The sequence below is a fragment of the Perognathus longimembris genome, chromosome 10, assembly GCF_023159225.1.
Source record: "Perognathus longimembris pacificus isolate PPM17 chromosome 10, ASM2315922v1, whole genome shotgun sequence".
Lineage (NCBI taxonomy): Eukaryota > Metazoa > Chordata > Mammalia > Rodentia > Heteromyidae > Perognathus > Perognathus longimembris.
Window position 1 is genome coordinate 36,912,009 of NC_063170.1, and position 17,085 is coordinate 36,929,093.

Below are 17,085 nucleotides of genomic sequence, written 5' to 3' on the forward strand. Positions count from 1 at the left end.
CCTGAGTTTAAGCCCTAACCTGCCAAAATAAAAGACAGGCATGGGCAAGGAACCAACTCACCAGTGCCAAGGAAGGTCCCCAGACCTCAGCCCTATGGCAAATCCCTTAACCTCCCAGGGCTTTCTTAGCACTGATAAAATAGAAAGTCTCCACACTGGGCTGTTGTGAGGGTTAATTACAGGCTGCCATACAGGGAAAGCATTAAGCACGATGCCACGCACAGAGTACTAGGCACGCTCATGCCTGTTGAGTAACAGCTCTGAGTGCGCCCAAACTCCGGGCACACAGCAGACCCCTGTCCCACCAAGGAATGTAAGACTTCAGGAAGAGAGATCAGCAAGCCTACCCCTCCCACAGAGCACCAGCGTCTACCATCAGGTAGAAGGAAAAAGGAAAGTACCTTCTCAAGGGGCCTTGACCTTTGTACAGCACTTCCTGTGGGCAGAGCAGTAAATATCAGGACCTTCAGAGAGTGTATTTCCCTGCAGGCAGAGAGATAGAAGAAGGCTACTAGTAAAACTCGATTTGAGCATTGACTGACCTGAAGCTTTGGCCGTGGAATGTTAAATTCAGATGACAAGAACCCAGTAAGTGCCCCAACTGACTCAGACCTGACTCCTCACGTGGGGAACCTTTTCCTCATCCTCCTTCTTTGCTTCCAGGCCTCATATTTTGGTCTCCTGTCCTCTAAGGAACTAAGAAAGAAGCTGGCTAGGTGGTCAGGAACCAAGAAATCAACACCAGTTCTCTAGCCTTAGGACAGCTATCCGAGGCCACCTTGCTGCACACGGTGCAGGAGGAGCCAGAGGTCATGTCCTGCTTGGAGGGGCTGAGGAGGAGGCAGGTGCATGGGGAAATGCAGAGGCCTGGTGGAATGAGGCTCAGCGTCTTCCTCCTAGCCCCTCTCACCCTGGCCAACGCCAAATGTGCCCCTATTTTCTGTTATTAGAACCTGTTGGAAACAGAAAACTCCCAACTCATGCCAGTTATTCGCACATTAATAAGGAATACATGGGAGAAAACGTGGCTGCCACGTTGGAGTGGAGGCTTGAGGGTGGGGTTGGATTTGGGGAAGCTCAGAGAATTCTTATGACAGGGGAAGTGTTCTGTGTCTCTGCAAAATGATTATCCATCATCTTCTCATAGACATATCTCCCCAGGGTCTAATGAATGAAGATCCCACATGGTCTCATCTCAAAGCCAGTGCCCCCTCAGTCAGGGGCCTCTCCTTCAGGTTTGCATCCTCCAAAGTGTTTATAAGCCAGCTGCCACCAGAGGGAGCTGTGGCCAAACTGGCTTGCAGCCTATACACAAACATTTCCCAGCGTCATCAGGAAGACAGGACAAAATGCTGACTTCATCCAACTGTCTCCCCATCCTTGGGCCTCAAGAGAGCTTTCAAAATGCTGATTCCTGGGCCTCCTCCAGAGACCATCAAGTAATTAGACCAAAGAATCTGGGTGTTGGGTTCCAGTGTGCAATCAGGGTTGAGACTGCTGGTCAGAAGTTGGCAAGACAGATATGTGTCTTTTATCAGTATGTACCAAACACTGAATTGAAAGCCACCTCCTTACAGACACTTGGAGTCTGAACAGTCTGGCCATCTGTCTATCCATTTATACATTTACTCATTCATCTCTGCAGCCCTACCCTGTGCTCCCATACTTTAAAATCCCCCACTGGCTAAACATAGAACCACAGGGTGAACACACATACAACCATTTGTTCTTTCACTTGCCCCTCTTGCTGATCTTCCTCCATGCCATAGGTATTTATCTCCAATGGCTGGGCCTTCTGCTTGCTTGCTTTCCGCCCCCCCCCCAAGTGGTAGTGGTATCTTGACAGCCCCTTCTGGGGGCTCTGCCCAGGGGAGGGCTCTGGGTTTCAGAGTTGTGTGTATGTTAGCTGCCCACCTGCAGACCAGCCAGTGCGCTCCAGGAGTCCAGTGTGGAGCAGACAGGCCCACTGTCCCGAACATACTTCATTTCAGTGGGAGGATGGGGTCACAGTGGCTGCTACTGACCAAGCACCTACTGTGTGCTTGGCCCATGCTATTGTGGCATCATGATCACCCCCATTTTACAGTAGAGGATATGGGTTCTGGAGGGTTAACTCACTAAGGACACTAGAGACATATGTGATTTGAACCCAGGGGTATCTAGATGATGCCAGAGCTGTGTTCCTGTACCCATGCCCTGCTGTACTTTTTACTCTGCCCTGCACCAAGTGGGGGTACTTTGCTCAATCTAGCCCTTCAGGGAGTCCACATTTGCTGCTTGCATACCCTCTTGGAAGGTGTGTGTGTGGGGGGAGTCTGCTGTCTTCAAGGCTTCCAGATCCCAGTGAAAGTGTGGCTCAGGGCCCAGCCACGAGAAGCATTTCCTGGGGCTGCTGGGCTAGGCCTGGCACCCACCCAGTGGCTGGGAAGGAGTCTGGAGTTGTGCAGCCTTCCAGCAGCTTGACTGTGTTCCAGCCAGCTGCTTCCCATGGGGAGGCAAACATGCTCTGTGAACCCCACAACCTTGTCCTGTCGTGGGCTTTGCTTGGCACCATCTGGCATCAGCATTGACTCTAGATGGATACCCCAGAACTAGTGGTCTCATTTAGGCAGGAGGGGACTGAGGCCTGCTATGCCTCAGTGTGTGGGTAACTGAGTGGAACTTAAACCCCAGGCTACAATGCCAGATACCACATTTTTCTTACCACCCCATGGCCTCAGGCTGATAAGCCACTCATTCCCCATTCTACACAGGAGGAAGCAGGACTCCCAATGTAGGACTCTGCTGGGAGCTGCAGGATGGTGGGAGTCACCAAATGCAAACCCAGCTCAATTTCCTGTTCTAAAGCCACTTTCAATGGCCCTAAGGGGGTTCTTGGAGCCTGCACATGTTGTGGAAGAGGATTGGGACAAAGAACCCTATGCGCCTCCTTTGATTCCCATAACCCTAGTATTTCTCAGTAGGAGCCATGCCCTGCTGCCTGTGGGCCCAGGAGGATAAGTGTCACTCTGTCCTAGGTGCCTATGTTGGCCCAACATAGGCAGAGCCAGAGTCAAGAATGTTTCCTGTGTGGATAGAGAGAAAACAGGAGAGGGAAGTTTGACTTCTATCCCTGCAGCCCCCTCCCCTGGCCAGTCCCAGTCCATCCTGTCCTCCCCAGCTACGGAAATTTGTACCTCAGCCCAGAAGAATGAAGGACTGGCAGTCAGCTGCTTGGCTGTCAGGATCAGCCAATCAGTGGGAGTACCGCCCACTTCCGGGGACAAAGGGCCCTCGGATGGAGAGGAGGAGAGGGAGGTAGGGATCAGAGGGGCTGAGGGAGGGCCCTGCATGAGACCTGTGTCTAAGATAAAAGGCTGGAGCAGTCAGAGGGAGAGGTAGGGAGGGAGACAACAGACAAGAAATGGAAAGCCGGCAGAGTGGGGGGCAGGGATGTGGGGGGCAGGAGTGCAGAGGAGAGGGGCCCCAGCACTAGCTGGCCAGCTGGTTCACCCAATGGCCACTAACAGCTGCTTGTTTGTTTTGACTCTTGATCCAGGTTCCTCAGGTTCTTTTTTATTTGTTAATTTTTTGTTATTATAAAGGTGATGTGCAGGGGCTGGGAATGTGGCTTAGTGGTAGAGTGCTCGCCTAGCATGCATGAAGCCCTGGGTTCGATTCCTCAGTGCCACATACACAGAAAAAGCCAGAAGTGGGCACTGTGGCTCAAGTGGTAAGAGTGCTAGCCTTGAGCATAAAGAAGCCAGGGACAGTGCTCAGGCCCTGAGTCCAAGCCCTAGGACTGGCAAAAAACAAAAAACAAAAAGAAAAGGTGATGTACAGAAGGGTTAGTTTCATGAACCAGGTAATGAGTACATTTCTCTTTGGACAAGGTCACCCCTTCATTTACCCTCTCCCAGGTGCCCAGCATTCTCACCTTTGTCTTCCTTGATGCCTACCTTCCCTTTCCTAGTTAGGGGCAAGGGCTCCTGAGAAATCACTCTAGAACTTGCTTGCTTCTCCACCCCCCAAGTGGTAGTAGTATCCTGGCAGCCCCTTCTGGGGGCCTTGCCTTGTTCCCACTTTGTGAGGACACAGGCTTAAGATGACTCACTGGCTGTCTAAGTCCAATGGCTACTCTGGAATTTTGAGTACAGATATGCTTGACAACTGAGCATTATTTCCTTCCTCTCCATTGTCTTCCTATCTAGTTTGGGTTAACCTCTAAACTTTTTTTTTGTGCCAGTATTGGGACTTGAACTCAGGGTTTGGGTGCTGTCACTTAAGCTTTTTTGCTTCTATCTGGGGCTCTACCACTTGCCAGTGGTGCCTAGCGTTTATTTAATTTCTGAGGCAGGATCTCAATTTCTGTAGCAGTGACCCTCCTGCACCACCACACCCAACTACGACTGTTGAATTTTTGTGTGTGAGTTGTGCTGTGGATGGAACTGAAGGTCTCATGTGTGTCAGGTAAGTGCTACCCCCGAGCCACGCCCCTATCCCCAAGCCTTTGCTTAGGCTGTCAGGCCTGGCCTTGCATCTCTGCACTTCCTATCTGGCCTTCACTCTCCAGAGACAAACTTCAGCAGCACCCCATAAGGAGACGTTCAGGACTCCTGCAGCCACTCAGAAAAGCTTCTGCTTTAGGCCAGGGGGCTCTGAGACGGGAGGAAATTCCTAAATACAAGCACATTTGTGTGAAGGCCCAGCAGTCTGGGTCCATAGCTAGCATCTCAGTTAGCTTCCAGAACAGGGAGGGCCAGAGTGGGAGGAGCTGCCACATCCTGGAACAGAAACGTCCTATAGCCAGGTTGATACCATTCAGTTTTTATTTGGACACACAAGTAAAAGAACCTGGTGGTTCAAACAGCATGCTTTTTCCATTTCATCATGTATGTACATATACCTTTTTAAAAAGAACACATCACCAGCGTCTACATGCTTTGTCTCTACTGAGCAATATATACAGCCTATTATATATATGTCCATATATAATACATATATATTTTCAATAGATAACTACATTCAAGTAATGACACACAGGATTTACAGTTTCCCACTGAGGGAAAGAGGGAACACAAATTCTCACACACAGTTCACAGAGGAAGTACCATGAGCCCAGTCAGCAGGAGCCAAGCTCTCTGGGGACTAGAGGACAGCAGCAGAAGTCACAACGATCACCCTGCTGCTTCTTGTGGGCAGTGCTGGGTGCAATGGGAGTGGGCAGCTTGCTCTGCCTGGAGGCTTGGGAGCCATGTCTGGGAGGCTCACTTGTCCAGGGCCTGCTCAAATGCCGGATTCATGAAGGAGAAGCCGGCAAACGCGGTCTGGTCCATGGAGTCAATGAGGTTCTTGTCGCTATAGGAGAGGCGTGGCTTCTCATTCAGGAACTCCTGGTCAAAGTTGCTATAATCGCCCAGAGACTTCTGTGAGCAGAAGGCAGGGGTGAGTAAGCAGGACCCAAGGGGTAGCCCTCCAAAGGCCCTGCTTTTCCCCTGACTGCCTGGGGTTCTGTAGGACTGAGCCAGAGCAGCCTTCCTTTTCTTTTCTTTTAACTCAGGGCCTTATCTTTTCTAGGCAGGTGCTCTACCACCTGAGCCATGCCCTTAGCCCTATGTTTTATTTTTTTTTAGAGGATTCATAATTTTTGCCCAGAGTTGGCCTTGAATGGGGATTTTCTTATTTATGCCTCCCACCTCCCTCATAGCTGGGATTACAGGAGATAAAACTGCACCAAGCTTGGTCTTTAGACAGGGTCTTGCTTACTATTTTGCAGGACCTAGCCTGGAACCTAGGTTGGTCCTCTTTCTGCCTTCCAAGGAGCTGGAAAAACAGGCCACCACATTTAGCTGATAAATGCAGTCTGTCCTGAAAAGGCATTCCTTTCCAGGAAAGGAGCCTCTCCGAAATCTTGAGAGCAGCCCCCCACAGGCAGCTGCATTTGCCTCAGGAGATGAGGAAAGCAGTGCCTCATGCTCTTTGAGCAAGACTGGCAAACCACAGAACATGGGCTAGAGCTCAAATGCCTCCTGTTTTTGTGGGGCCCACAAGCTAAGATTGGCCTTTATATTTTCAAATGTATTTTTAAAGTATGATTTGATGATATATGAAAATGAAGTGAAATTCAAATTGTGGTGCCCATAAATCAAGTTTTATGAGTGCACGTTACCCATGAGTTGACACACTGTGAATGCTGAGACCTGCTAGCCTGCAAAGCCCCAGATACCTGCATTCAGCCTATCTACTGGAAAAGTTACCAATTCCCAGCTCTTGAGGACATTATATGATGGTCTCTCCAGGCCAAACTGAGCAGCTACAATCCTTTGGGATTGTGTAGTTGTTTTCTAATATTATTATTATGTTTAATGGCATTGGAAATGGAACCCAGGACTTCATGCATGCTGGGCAAACCCCTGCCACTGAGTTATATCCCAGCCCATAGCACTAAGTTTTGATGAAATTTGAGCCAACATTTAAAAATTAGGCAATGCAACATAAAAATTTAGATTTTTGGCATCTTTTAAAAACTAGGAGATTAGAGAACAAACTGGGAGATGGGGATCACTTCCTTCTATTGTCTTACTCTGCTCCATGCTCCTAAGCGGTTTATATGACTGCAAACCTAGTACTCCAAAGCTGGAGGCTTTCAAGTTTGAGACCAGCTTGGGCTACATAGTAAGATTCTATTTCAAAAAAAGAAAGAAAAAGGGCTGGGAATATGGCCTAGTGGCAAGAGTGCTTGCTTGCTTCATATACAGAAAGCCCTGGGTTTAATTCCTCAGCACCACATGTATAGAAAATGGCCAGAAGTAGCGCTGTGGCTCAAGTGGCAGAGTGCTAGCCTTGAGAAAAAAAAAAAAAAAAAAGAATCCAGGGACAGTGTTCAGGCCCTGAGTTCAAGGCCCAGGACTGGCAAAAAAAAAAAAAAAAGAACTTGGCTAGATGAACTGGTTCATGACTATAATCTCAGCTACTCAGGAGTTAGATATAAGATCCCCATTCAGGGCTGATCAGAGCAAAAGAGGAGATATTATCTGAAAAACAAACTAAAAGCTAAAGAACTAGAGATAGCTCAAGTAGAGTGCTTGCCTAGAAAGCACAAGACCCTGAGTTCAATCCCAGTATCAAAAAAAAAAAAAAAAAAAAAAAAAGGAAAAAGATAAAGAAAAAGAAGTTGGATGTCTGTGATCACAGTTCCTCCTCTGACCTGACTCCCTTTTTCTGGCTTACCTTCCTCTGCCAGGCCACACTGTTCCAACTGAGCAGCCCTGTACTGTGCCCCATATTTGAGCTCTGAGGCTGCACAGCTCTCCCCACAGCAGGGATCTTAAACCCAGAGGATCCTGAGCTGGCCCAGCATCAGAGAAGCATACAGCCTGCATTCAGGCCCTTGCTCCTGAGAGACTGGTTTCCTTCTCCACACTAGGAAGAACAAGGCAGGTGTGCTGTCGGTAGCACTGCCAGTGTTGGTGGAAGGCCTGTGATGGGACCGGTTTAAAGGGGGCTCTCAGCATCAAGAGTGCACCTCCCAGGAGTGGGCCCAGGCAGGCGGGTGGTACACAGCACTTGCTTAGCATGAGGGAATCACCAGGTTTGATCCCCAGTAGGGGGTGGGGAGGGGAATCTACAGATAAAGCCCTGGTTCCAGCCTTCCCCCTGCACTCTCTGGTCAAGGTTCAAGGATCTCATTTCTGTTTTGTTTTGTTTTGTTTTTGGCCAGTCCTGAGGGCTTGAACTCAGGGCTTGAGCACTGTCCCTGGCTTCTTTTTGCTCAAGGCTAGCATTGTACCTCTTGAGCCACAGCGCCACTTCTGGCCTTTTCTGTTTATGTGGTGCTGAGGAATTGAACCCAGGACTTCGTGCATGCTAGGCAAGCACTCTACCACTAAGCCACATTCTTAGCCCAAGGATCTCATTTCTCTAAACCTCTTTTTCTTTATCTACACGTGAGACAGTATCCCAGTAGGGACCTAGCAATGACAGTATTTACTTGAAAATGCACAGGATGGACGGAGGGAGGGAGCAAGGGAGGAAGGGAAGGGAGAGACAGACAGTGAGGCCTCAACTCTGGTGCCCCAGGCACAGTCCCTGACACAGCCAGTGCTAGAAAATGTATGTTAGCTGAAGCTAAACTAGGTATGGTGGTGTAGGCCTATAGTCCCAGCTACTCAGAAGACAGAGGGAGAATGATTACTTGAGCCCAAAGGCAACACAATGAGACCCCATTTCTCTCTTTCTCTCTCTCTCTCTCTCTCTCTCTCACACACACACACACACACATACATGAAGCTATGCATACATATACCTACATAAAAATGGCTAGATATAGTTTCTAGTGTTGAGTAAATGAATGAGGAATGAGAGGACAAGAATTCAAGGACAGAAGCTGCCACAGGAGACTAGGGAAGCTGGTTTGCTGAAAGGGAGATAAGGAGAGTATGTGAATGACTCAGGACAGAGACAGGGCAAATGAGGTGGGCCTATTACAGAAGGCAGTTCCAGGGTGGAATCACATACCACTTTGGGCCTGAAGGGTGGCTCCACTTTCCGTTTCTCCAGCAGAGTCCAATTGATGGTCTTAAAGAAGGGGTGCATTTTGATATTTCCTGTCATCCCCAGCCTCTTGACTGGGTCCCTTTCAAACAGCTGCAAACCAGCAGGGCTTTGGTTAATCCTCAAGGTCATGGGAAACTGGAGCTTCAACAAATTTCCAACAGGCCCAGGGGCCTAGAGAACTCTGAGACTTGGATCTGTGGCTCCAAGGGGCTCCAGAGACCACAGGCCCTGGCCTGAGACATCTGGGACTCCAGTGAGTAAAAGAAAGACTACTGAGATTTACTGTCTGCTCGGTACAGGCCTAGCCTCTTAGGTCTATATGTACTTGGACCTACTCTGAGGCAGGTTCTTTTAACCCCATTTTGCAGACAGAAAGGTAGACTCAGAATAGAAGGCTAAGTGACCTACCCACAGCCACCCGCTAGTCACAAGCAGAACCAGGACTGAGGCTCACATCTGTCTTCTGAGCCCTTAACATGCAAGGCTAATTCCATGTCACAGGAGTGCCCAGGGACACTGAGGCTGGGCAAGACCGCTATTGTGCGGGGACTGGGGCCTCAGTGAAGCTGCTGCTCCACAGTAAAGCAGCTGCCCTCCTATGGCCCAGCATCAGACAGGAGCCCCTACCTTCTCCATGATGTCCTTGGACTCCTTGGTGATCCAGCGGGGATAATAGGGAGTGTCCACACGAATAGACTCAAAGAGTTCGTCCTCATCGTCTCCATGGAAGGGGGACTGACCGATGAGCATCTCGTAGAGGAGGACCCCGAAGGACCACCAGTCCACAGAGAACGTATATTTCAGGCCCTGCAAGATCTGAGGGGTGTGGTAGGTAAGTAGCTATTGGTGCTGATGGGATGATCCTGAGCCCGAGCCACATCTGGGCCTCTTTTCCTTGGTGGTGCTGTCTCTAGCCCTACCCTACTGAGGCAAAGTGTCTGGTTAGGCTGGGGGGGTTGAAGGGTTGTTGCTCACCTCAGGGGCAATGTAGTCAGGAGTGCCACAGAAGGTGCTGGCTTGGTTCTCCCCAAATATATTCTCTTTGCACATCCCAAAGTCAGCGATCTTGATGTGGCCATCTTTGTCCAGCATCACATTATCCAGCTTGAGGTCTCTGAGAAGAGAGTGTAAGACAAGAACCATCAGGAGCCAATTCTTCATCTTCCCAACCTTCCTTGAGTCCATTTTCAGCCCTAAATCCAGGACTATCCCTAAGAGCACATGGAAATGAGGAAGAAAAGGGTGGGGGGGGAGGTGAGCAGGAAGAGAAAGAGATGTTACAAACCTGCTTCTTGCAGCCACCTACTGATCTACAACATCTTACTCCCCCAAGCCCAAACTGAGGCTCACCAGAGACCATTGTCACTTGCCCTGGATCAGCAGGCAGAAGCAACTACTGGTTCAGCTGTGTCTGACTCCACAAGGGAAAGGCTATGTTAATTCCTGTGTCATAGATTGTTTGAGTAGGTAATTCATACATATGGGGATAAGTAATGAGCAAACAGGGTAGTTTATCCACCACTAAGCTCTAATGCCAGGCATTCCCCAGAGAGAACCATATGTGGGCAAGCAAATAGCAAAGTGCACTTTACCCCCACCTCTCAAAACCTGAATGCCAAGAATGATCTTCTCCCTTCTTTTTGAGACAGGGTCTCACTACACATGGCCCAGGCTGGCTTTGAAACTGAGATCCCACCTCAGACCCTAGATGCTGCAATTATAACTGTGTGACACCACACCCGGCCCCATGAGTTGGTTTTTTACCTGCCAGCTTGACATGATCCCATATCATTAGAGTGTGCCCTCTTTCTTTTTGATGGATGTGTAGTTGGAATGTGAGATTGGGACCAAAATTTACTGGATGAGCATTAATGGAACCAGTCCCTACTGGTGGAAGCTTAATTGATCACCCAGGGCTTCAGGGGAAGGATCCTATACCTGTTAGTGATACTCTTCCTCCATGCCAATGGCACTGAGGATGGGCAGTGAGTTCCCAGGTTCTAGAGCTGCACTAACCTCAGGAGAGAGGCCACAAGAATTCTTCCACTAGAGTGAGGTGTAGGCAAATGCCTAGCTACAGACTGACTCCAAGAAGTGTGCGGAAGCCTGGCTGGCCAGGCCTTCCCGAGAGCCCTCGCCCCCAGCACTTGTACCTGTAAATGATCCCTTTGCTGTGTAGAAACTGCAACCCACAGATGATCTCAGCTGCATAAAACCTGAGCAAAACAAGACTGTGCTTTAGGATTCTTTGCCCACCAATCCTTCCCTCCACCCCCAGGGGAAAGAAATACTGTAAATAATGCCATGGACAACCTGGGCTTAGCCAAGCACATTTTGTTATCAGGTAAGTGAGAGTGAGGCAGAAAATTTTGAAGGCAAAGTAACAAATAAGCAAATTCTGTAGCATAAGAGTTTGTGACTTGAATAGATATATAGGTATTGTACATACACACATTCAATCTGAAGGGGCAGGCAAATGGAGAAAATGGTAATCATGGGACCACATGCTAAGGTCCTAGAACAGGAAAGGCCACTATTTATGATTTGACTGAGGTCCCAGGAGGTGACAGGACCCAGCAAGTCTGTGCTGTCCTCTATATGACAGCATACTCATCACCATGGCTTTTCATATAGCTGGACAGTCCAGGGTACCCCAAGTCTCCCTAGTTCCAGCTCTAGCCTAGCTTGGCTTTTCCAGAAAGGGGAAAAAGGAATGTAGAGTAGACTGGCATTTTATCACTACTCTGAGCCAATGACCCTCCCCCCCCCCCCCCCCCGACAGAACCCTCACGTACGTGGCACGGTAGAGGTCGAAGCGGCCTCTGTCTTGGATGTGGTACATCAGGTCCCCCCCATTGAGGAACTCCATCACAAAGAACAGGTGGTCCTGGATGGGGCAGAGTGGTGAGCAGAGGCAGAGGGTTCAGGCAGGAGGCTCCCTTGTTGGGGGCCAAGGTATCAAGCCCCAACAGGAAGCCGAGGGGAGAGGACTTGGGCTAAAGGGGACAGCTCTGTACTGGGAGGTGTGGGTGGGGAAGACATGGCTCTACTCAGGTAGGAAGAGAGAAGGTTGTGGAATATATTGGCTATGATCATAGGAGGCTAGAGACCTTAGTCTGGAAGGTGCAAATGAGATGGGTGAGAAAGGGATTCTCCCAGGCGAGCGCCAGCACCCGCTTCTCCACCATGGTGCATTCCACGTCGTCATCAATCAGCACCACATCTTTTTTGAGGTACTTGATAGCATAGTACTGTCCTTTGCCCTTCAATTCTGCAAGGAGCACCTGAGCAGGAGCAAGGGAGTTGCTGAGCAAAGGCCCCTGCCCCATCCACAGATGCCCAGAATTCAACCAGAAAAAAGCCAGAGGTATGGTGAGAAGTAGGTGACCCCAGGTGAGCCCTGGTCCCTTCAGCTCAGGGCACACACAGCCTCTCTCACCTTGCCAAAGCTGCCTTTGCCCAGGACCTTGTGGAAGGTAAAGTTCTCGATGCTGCACTTGGTGCTGCCCTCCCAGATCTTGCCATAGGTCCCATTGTTATCTGCCAGAGAGACTGTGTCACAGTCAGCATGGATCCCTCCCCAGAGGGTCCAGGGCCGGGTTGGACTAAGGGATCTTGGGAGAGGAAAAGGCTCATCACCCACCTATAGTATCTCTTTCCAAACTCACTTTCCTGGGGCCTTATGGGAATTGGGAGCTTTAATGGGTATATTATACCCACTTTCACCTGGGGTATCATCCTCAGAGAGTCCTGGTTTCTTCTGGAAACCTTGATATATTCCAACATGCTCTGAATCCAGCTTCCGGGAGGATCTCTAGGGAAGGAATAAAGCAGGGGACAGACAGAAGATCAGACCACTGATGAACTTTCAGCCCTGAGAAAGGACCCCTCAACTTTAACTCTCCCTTCAATATCAATGGGAACAGCAGGAACAGAGCCCAGGACCCCTAGGACATACATGTATCCCCATCCATTTCTTTTTTTTTTTTGGCCAGTCCTGGGCCTTGGACTCAGGGCCTGAGCACTGTCCCTGGCTTCTTTTTGCTCAAGGCTAGCACTGTGCCACTTGAGCCACAGCGCCACTTCTGGCCATTTTCTGTATATGTGGTGCTGGGGAATCGAACCCAGGGCCTCATGTATACGAGGCAAGCACTCTTGCCACTAGGCTATATTCCCAGCCACCCCCTATCCATTTTCAATGGACAGGGAAACCTCTGTAGTCTGGAAGGCACAGACCACAAACAAGTCCTGTAAACTGATCTCCATCTTCCTAACAATTTACTCAATAAATTTTTCTGTCCTTCATTTCTGATTGTAGATTTTTTTTATTTTAATTTTTGTATTTTTGCTGTAGTGGGGATTGAACTCAGAGTCTCTAGTATGCCAAGCAAACAGTTCTTCTACCAAACACTCAGCCATTTTGTTTGTATGGATCTTGACATAGGGTCTCACTGTTTTCCCTGAGTTGACTTTAAACTCATGATCCTCCTGCCTCTGCCTCCCAAGAAGCTGAAATTATAGGTGTATGCCACTGTTGCTGACATGACTCTCAAATTTGACCCCAAAGTTCTGCAGCATTCCTAGACCTAAGCATGAGCATGTGCGTGGGCACATGTTCTCTCTCACATGCACACACACACACACACACACACACACACACACTCTTTGAAGTGTCCTTCAGGCTTGAATGATTGATTTCACATGAGAACACACCCACCTCCCTCTATCCCCTAAAGGAATGTCCAATCAGATCTCCCCAAATCAGGATCTGTGCATACATCCTCTCTAATGGGGCTCCCCGTTAGGAACCAGTAAGAAGGACAATGTGCCCTGGCTACCCTTTGACCCCCTGCCCTGTGTCCAGGATCCCAGAGCACCTGCTCACCTGGGAGACTTGATTCAAGGCTTCGGCCAGGAGCTTCTGGTTGATGCCACAGAGGTTGGCCACTTTCTCCCGACATTTGTGGTGTACATTCATGCCACAGTCTGGCGTAAAGGAGAAATAGGGTTCAACTCAGGGCTGGGGGGATGGAAGAAAGGAGGACTTTGGTAGGGGCTTCTGGGCCCTGTCATTAGGGGGAAAAACCTGAAGCCACCATTAGCATTTCATATCGTTTATGATTTAAAGAAAACAAAAGCCAGGCTCATGCCCATAATTATAGCTACTCAGGAGAGACTGAGATCTAATGATTAAGGTTTGAAACTAGCCTGACAGGAAAGTCTGTGAGACTCTTACACATCCAATGAAACAGCAAAAATCTGGAAGTGGAGCTGTGGCTGAAGTGGTAGAGTGCCAGCCTTCAGCAAAAAAGCTCAGAGGCAGCACCCAGGCCCCGAGTTTAAGCCCCAGTACTGGCACAGAAACAACAACAAATAATATATAAAGAAGGAGACCAAAAAAAAAAAAAAGATTAAAAAGGTAGTCAGAGTCAGGTGCTAGGGCTCACGCCTGTAATCTTACTCAGGAGGCTGAGATCTGAGGATCATGGTTCAAAGCCAGCCAGGGCAGGAAAGTCTGTAAGACTTTTATTCCAAAGAACTATTCAGAAAAAGGCAGAAGTGGTGCTGTGGCTCACGTGGTAGAACACTAGCCTTGAGCACAAAGAAGCTCACAAACTCAGAGACAGAGCCCAGGCCCAGGCCCAGAGTTCAAGCTTCTGTCCACTTGGCCCTCACTTCACACTGAAGGACATAGCTCAGAGAAGGGGAGCCACCTGTCCAATGGACACACAGCATACAAATGACAGAGTCAGCCTCATCCACATGACATCAGGAATGAGGTATAATCAGATGAGATTCCTTTGACTTTAAGGCCAGGGTAAGGGGGAGGGGGCTGAAAGCAAAAAGAGGGTGCTGGGGCTTAAGGAGCTCAGGTGGGCAGCCCAGGAGCTGGATAAGACACACCTTCACACTTTAACCCCTGCTTCACCAACCCCCAGAGCAGGCTGCCACAGTGGTCACAGAAAGTAGGGCTCATATAGTTGTAAACCTTGAACCGGTGTGGCATGTCAATGTTGAAGCGTTCTTTCTGGAACTGGAAGGAAGGGATATCAATTCAAAGGTCACATGCCAATTCCACCCCTTTCCTCAACCACAACTCTCCCTGCATCCCACAAATTGCAACATGCCCAAGAGAACTCCACTAAGACTAAAAAATATGGGAGGCCCAAGGAGCCCAAGAAGAAAGCAAAGAAAGATGAAGGAAAAGAGGAGTGAGGGTAAGCCCAAAGGAGGGGGTAAGGGTAAGCCCACAGGAGGGGATGAAACACCGGATTTCCCACCCAGGCAAGCCTCCAGACCCCCAGGCCTTCCCCAGGCCTAGCTCACAATGGTGTCCCGGCTGTTGGCCGCAGTGCCGGTGCACCGGCCGATGATCTTGTCGATGCATTTCTTGTGGATGGCAGCGTTGCATTCTTGAAGAGGCAAAGGCCCAGGAGCAGGAGGGGGCGGCATCGGGAAGGGCAGCCTGTGAGCTGGCACCACTGGCCCAGTCCAGCCCTCCACACAAAGCCAGCCTTCTCTCCTTCACCACCCACACCCTCACCCCACACCAGCCTTGCCCAGGACTTGATTCTTCCCTCTCCCCCTCCCCCACCACCCCAGTTCCCACAAGAGGGGCAAGTGAGCATGGGGTGGGGCAATTAGGGAAGGCTACTGGAGTCCTAGTGAGCAGGAAGGTGGGCAGAAGTGAGGGAAGCATTCAAACTGAGGGCAGGAGAGTCCTTATTTCCCTCTTCTATGTCCTAGGACAGCTCCTAAGCTCTCTCACATATGTAGTACACATCAATACCCCAACAGAGGCACCTATACATACATAATATGCATACATACAAAGCATGTATAATCATATACAAAGCATGTGTAATCGTAACAGACTTCTAACATTGAGTGCTTACCACATGCATTTATAGCCTTACATATTTTACACCACTAAATCTTTACAATGAATCTATTATCCCTAGTTTATAGACTAAGGAATTTGCCTAAGGCCCCACAGCTAGGAAGTGGTAGAGCAGCTGTGCTCCAAACACCAGCCTGTGGAACCTGCTGCATGTGCCACCAAGGGAAAGGGCAGGCTCACCCTGTGCATAGCCACCCATCCTCCCCCAAGTTCATGCAGCCAGAGGAGTGCTGGTAAAGGTTTCACACCGCCTCTGAGGCTGGTTTCTGTGCAGATATTCTACCACAGCTATTTCAGGCCACTAACCTGACAACCTGTATACAGAGCTGGGAAGAGAAGCACAAAACTGGCTTTGGTGAACAGCAGCAAGCCAGCCCTGGCACTTGCTGAAGGGGCTACCATAACCCCACTCCCCCACATACACATACACACACACACACACACACACACACACGCGCAGTTGCATGCACACACTCACATACAGAGAGCTTCTATCTAGATGTACCATCCTGACCAGGGAACACAGGCACTGGCCTTGGAAGTACACATGTTAATAAACCCAGCTTTGAAGATACTTACGCCTGCACTTGTAGCCTTGTTTGTTGAGGCCCCTGAAAAGCAAATTCCCAGAAGTGTAAGGAAGAGGTGCCAGGTTGGCCTTCTCTCCCATATAACCCTCGGCAGGCATAGATGGTCTTACCAGACAAACTCTTTGCACACAGAACAGAAGGTAGGCTGCCCAAAGAAGGTAGCGATAAACTCATGGTTCTTAATATAGTGGATTTTGGCCTGTTTGATGGCTCCACGGCGGTTCATGGTAGGCAACTTGGCCTCTTCCTCACTACGCATAGACTGTTTGCAATCTGGGAACCATGGCATGGGAAAGTCAGTTCCAATATTCAGAAAGGATAGCCCCCAGAAATTTATTCTAGAGTGGCCCTGAGGTCTACTATCCTAGACCTCAGTGCAGGCTTGGTCTCTGATCCAGCAGGTAGGCCTGTCCCCATCCAGGTGGGCATCTTACCCCCGTCCTCCAGGAAGTACTGCACAGACATCAGCACCTTGGCTTGGGGCTGCAGGTCCAGCTGTGGGGGTGGAAGGTGGAAGGAAGATGACAAGTTGGTGAGCATGAAGAGGACTCAGAACTTGCTCCCATGGCTGACTCCTGAGGTCAAGGGGGGCCCTAAAACTTGGCTAGATACCTAACTGCCCAGTGTGGGCAAGGCCCCGCCCAGGCCCCGCCCCACCTGTACCCTGGGTATTATTACATTTGGGGAAGTGAAAAGATCTAGCCCACACCCGATCAGGCCACACGGCCTCTGAACAGACAGGGAGGGAAACTCCCTCTATTCTACCCTCCGCTACCTTATAGTAAGGAGCTTAGAATAGTGCCTCTACCCCCATGTGCACATGCAGACACACAGACACTGGCCTAACACACCCAGGCTTGTACATTCTGGTAGTCTACTTGAGGGCTTAGTCTAGCAGAGGGCTGGAACATAGCTTCTATTCCTCCACCGCTCCTGAACCCACACTTAATGATGGACATCTTCTTTTGTGGGGGTGGAAACTGAGCCCAGAGCCAATCCTGTACTCTTGTCTGGCCACAGTTCAGAGCAACTCCATGTCAACCTCTCTCCCATCTTAGC

At 49.6% G+C, this 17,085-nt stretch overlaps 1 protein-coding gene across 2 annotated transcripts in view; it reads right to left on the bottom strand.

Annotated features, from left to right (window-relative positions):
- Positions 1 to 4,787: 4,787 nt before the first annotated feature.
- Positions 4,788 to 17,085, bottom strand: part of Prkcd (protein kinase C delta) — a 29,998-nt gene continuing 17,700 nt past the window's right edge. Inside the window, exons 4-18 of one of the 2 annotated variants that reach the window (XM_048355832.1) lie at positions 16,461 to 16,521; positions 16,137 to 16,299; positions 16,016 to 16,047; positions 14,863 to 14,948; positions 14,440 to 14,569; positions 13,421 to 13,521; positions 12,262 to 12,349; positions 11,975 to 12,075; positions 11,646 to 11,819; positions 11,331 to 11,422; positions 10,689 to 10,751; positions 9,511 to 9,649; positions 9,163 to 9,351; positions 8,497 to 8,625; positions 4,788 to 5,405 (exon numbers count right to left, since the gene is read on the bottom strand). In XM_048355832.1, the coding sequence (XP_048211789.1) occupies positions 5,247 to 5,405; positions 8,497 to 8,625; positions 9,163 to 9,351; positions 9,511 to 9,649; positions 10,689 to 10,751; positions 11,331 to 11,422; positions 11,646 to 11,819; positions 11,975 to 12,075; positions 12,262 to 12,349; positions 13,421 to 13,521; positions 14,440 to 14,569; positions 14,863 to 14,948; positions 16,016 to 16,047; positions 16,137 to 16,299; positions 16,461 to 16,521 (1,707 nt within the window). In that variant the 3' untranslated portion in view covers positions 4,788 to 5,246. Of the gene's footprint in view, positions 5,406 to 8,496; positions 8,626 to 9,162; positions 9,352 to 9,510; positions 9,650 to 10,688; positions 10,752 to 11,330; positions 11,423 to 11,645; positions 11,820 to 11,974; positions 12,076 to 12,255; positions 12,350 to 13,420; positions 13,522 to 14,439; positions 14,570 to 14,862; positions 14,949 to 16,015; positions 16,048 to 16,136; positions 16,300 to 16,460; positions 16,522 to 17,085 lie in introns of both variants that reach the window. The other variant, XM_048355831.1, reaches the window with a different exon arrangement.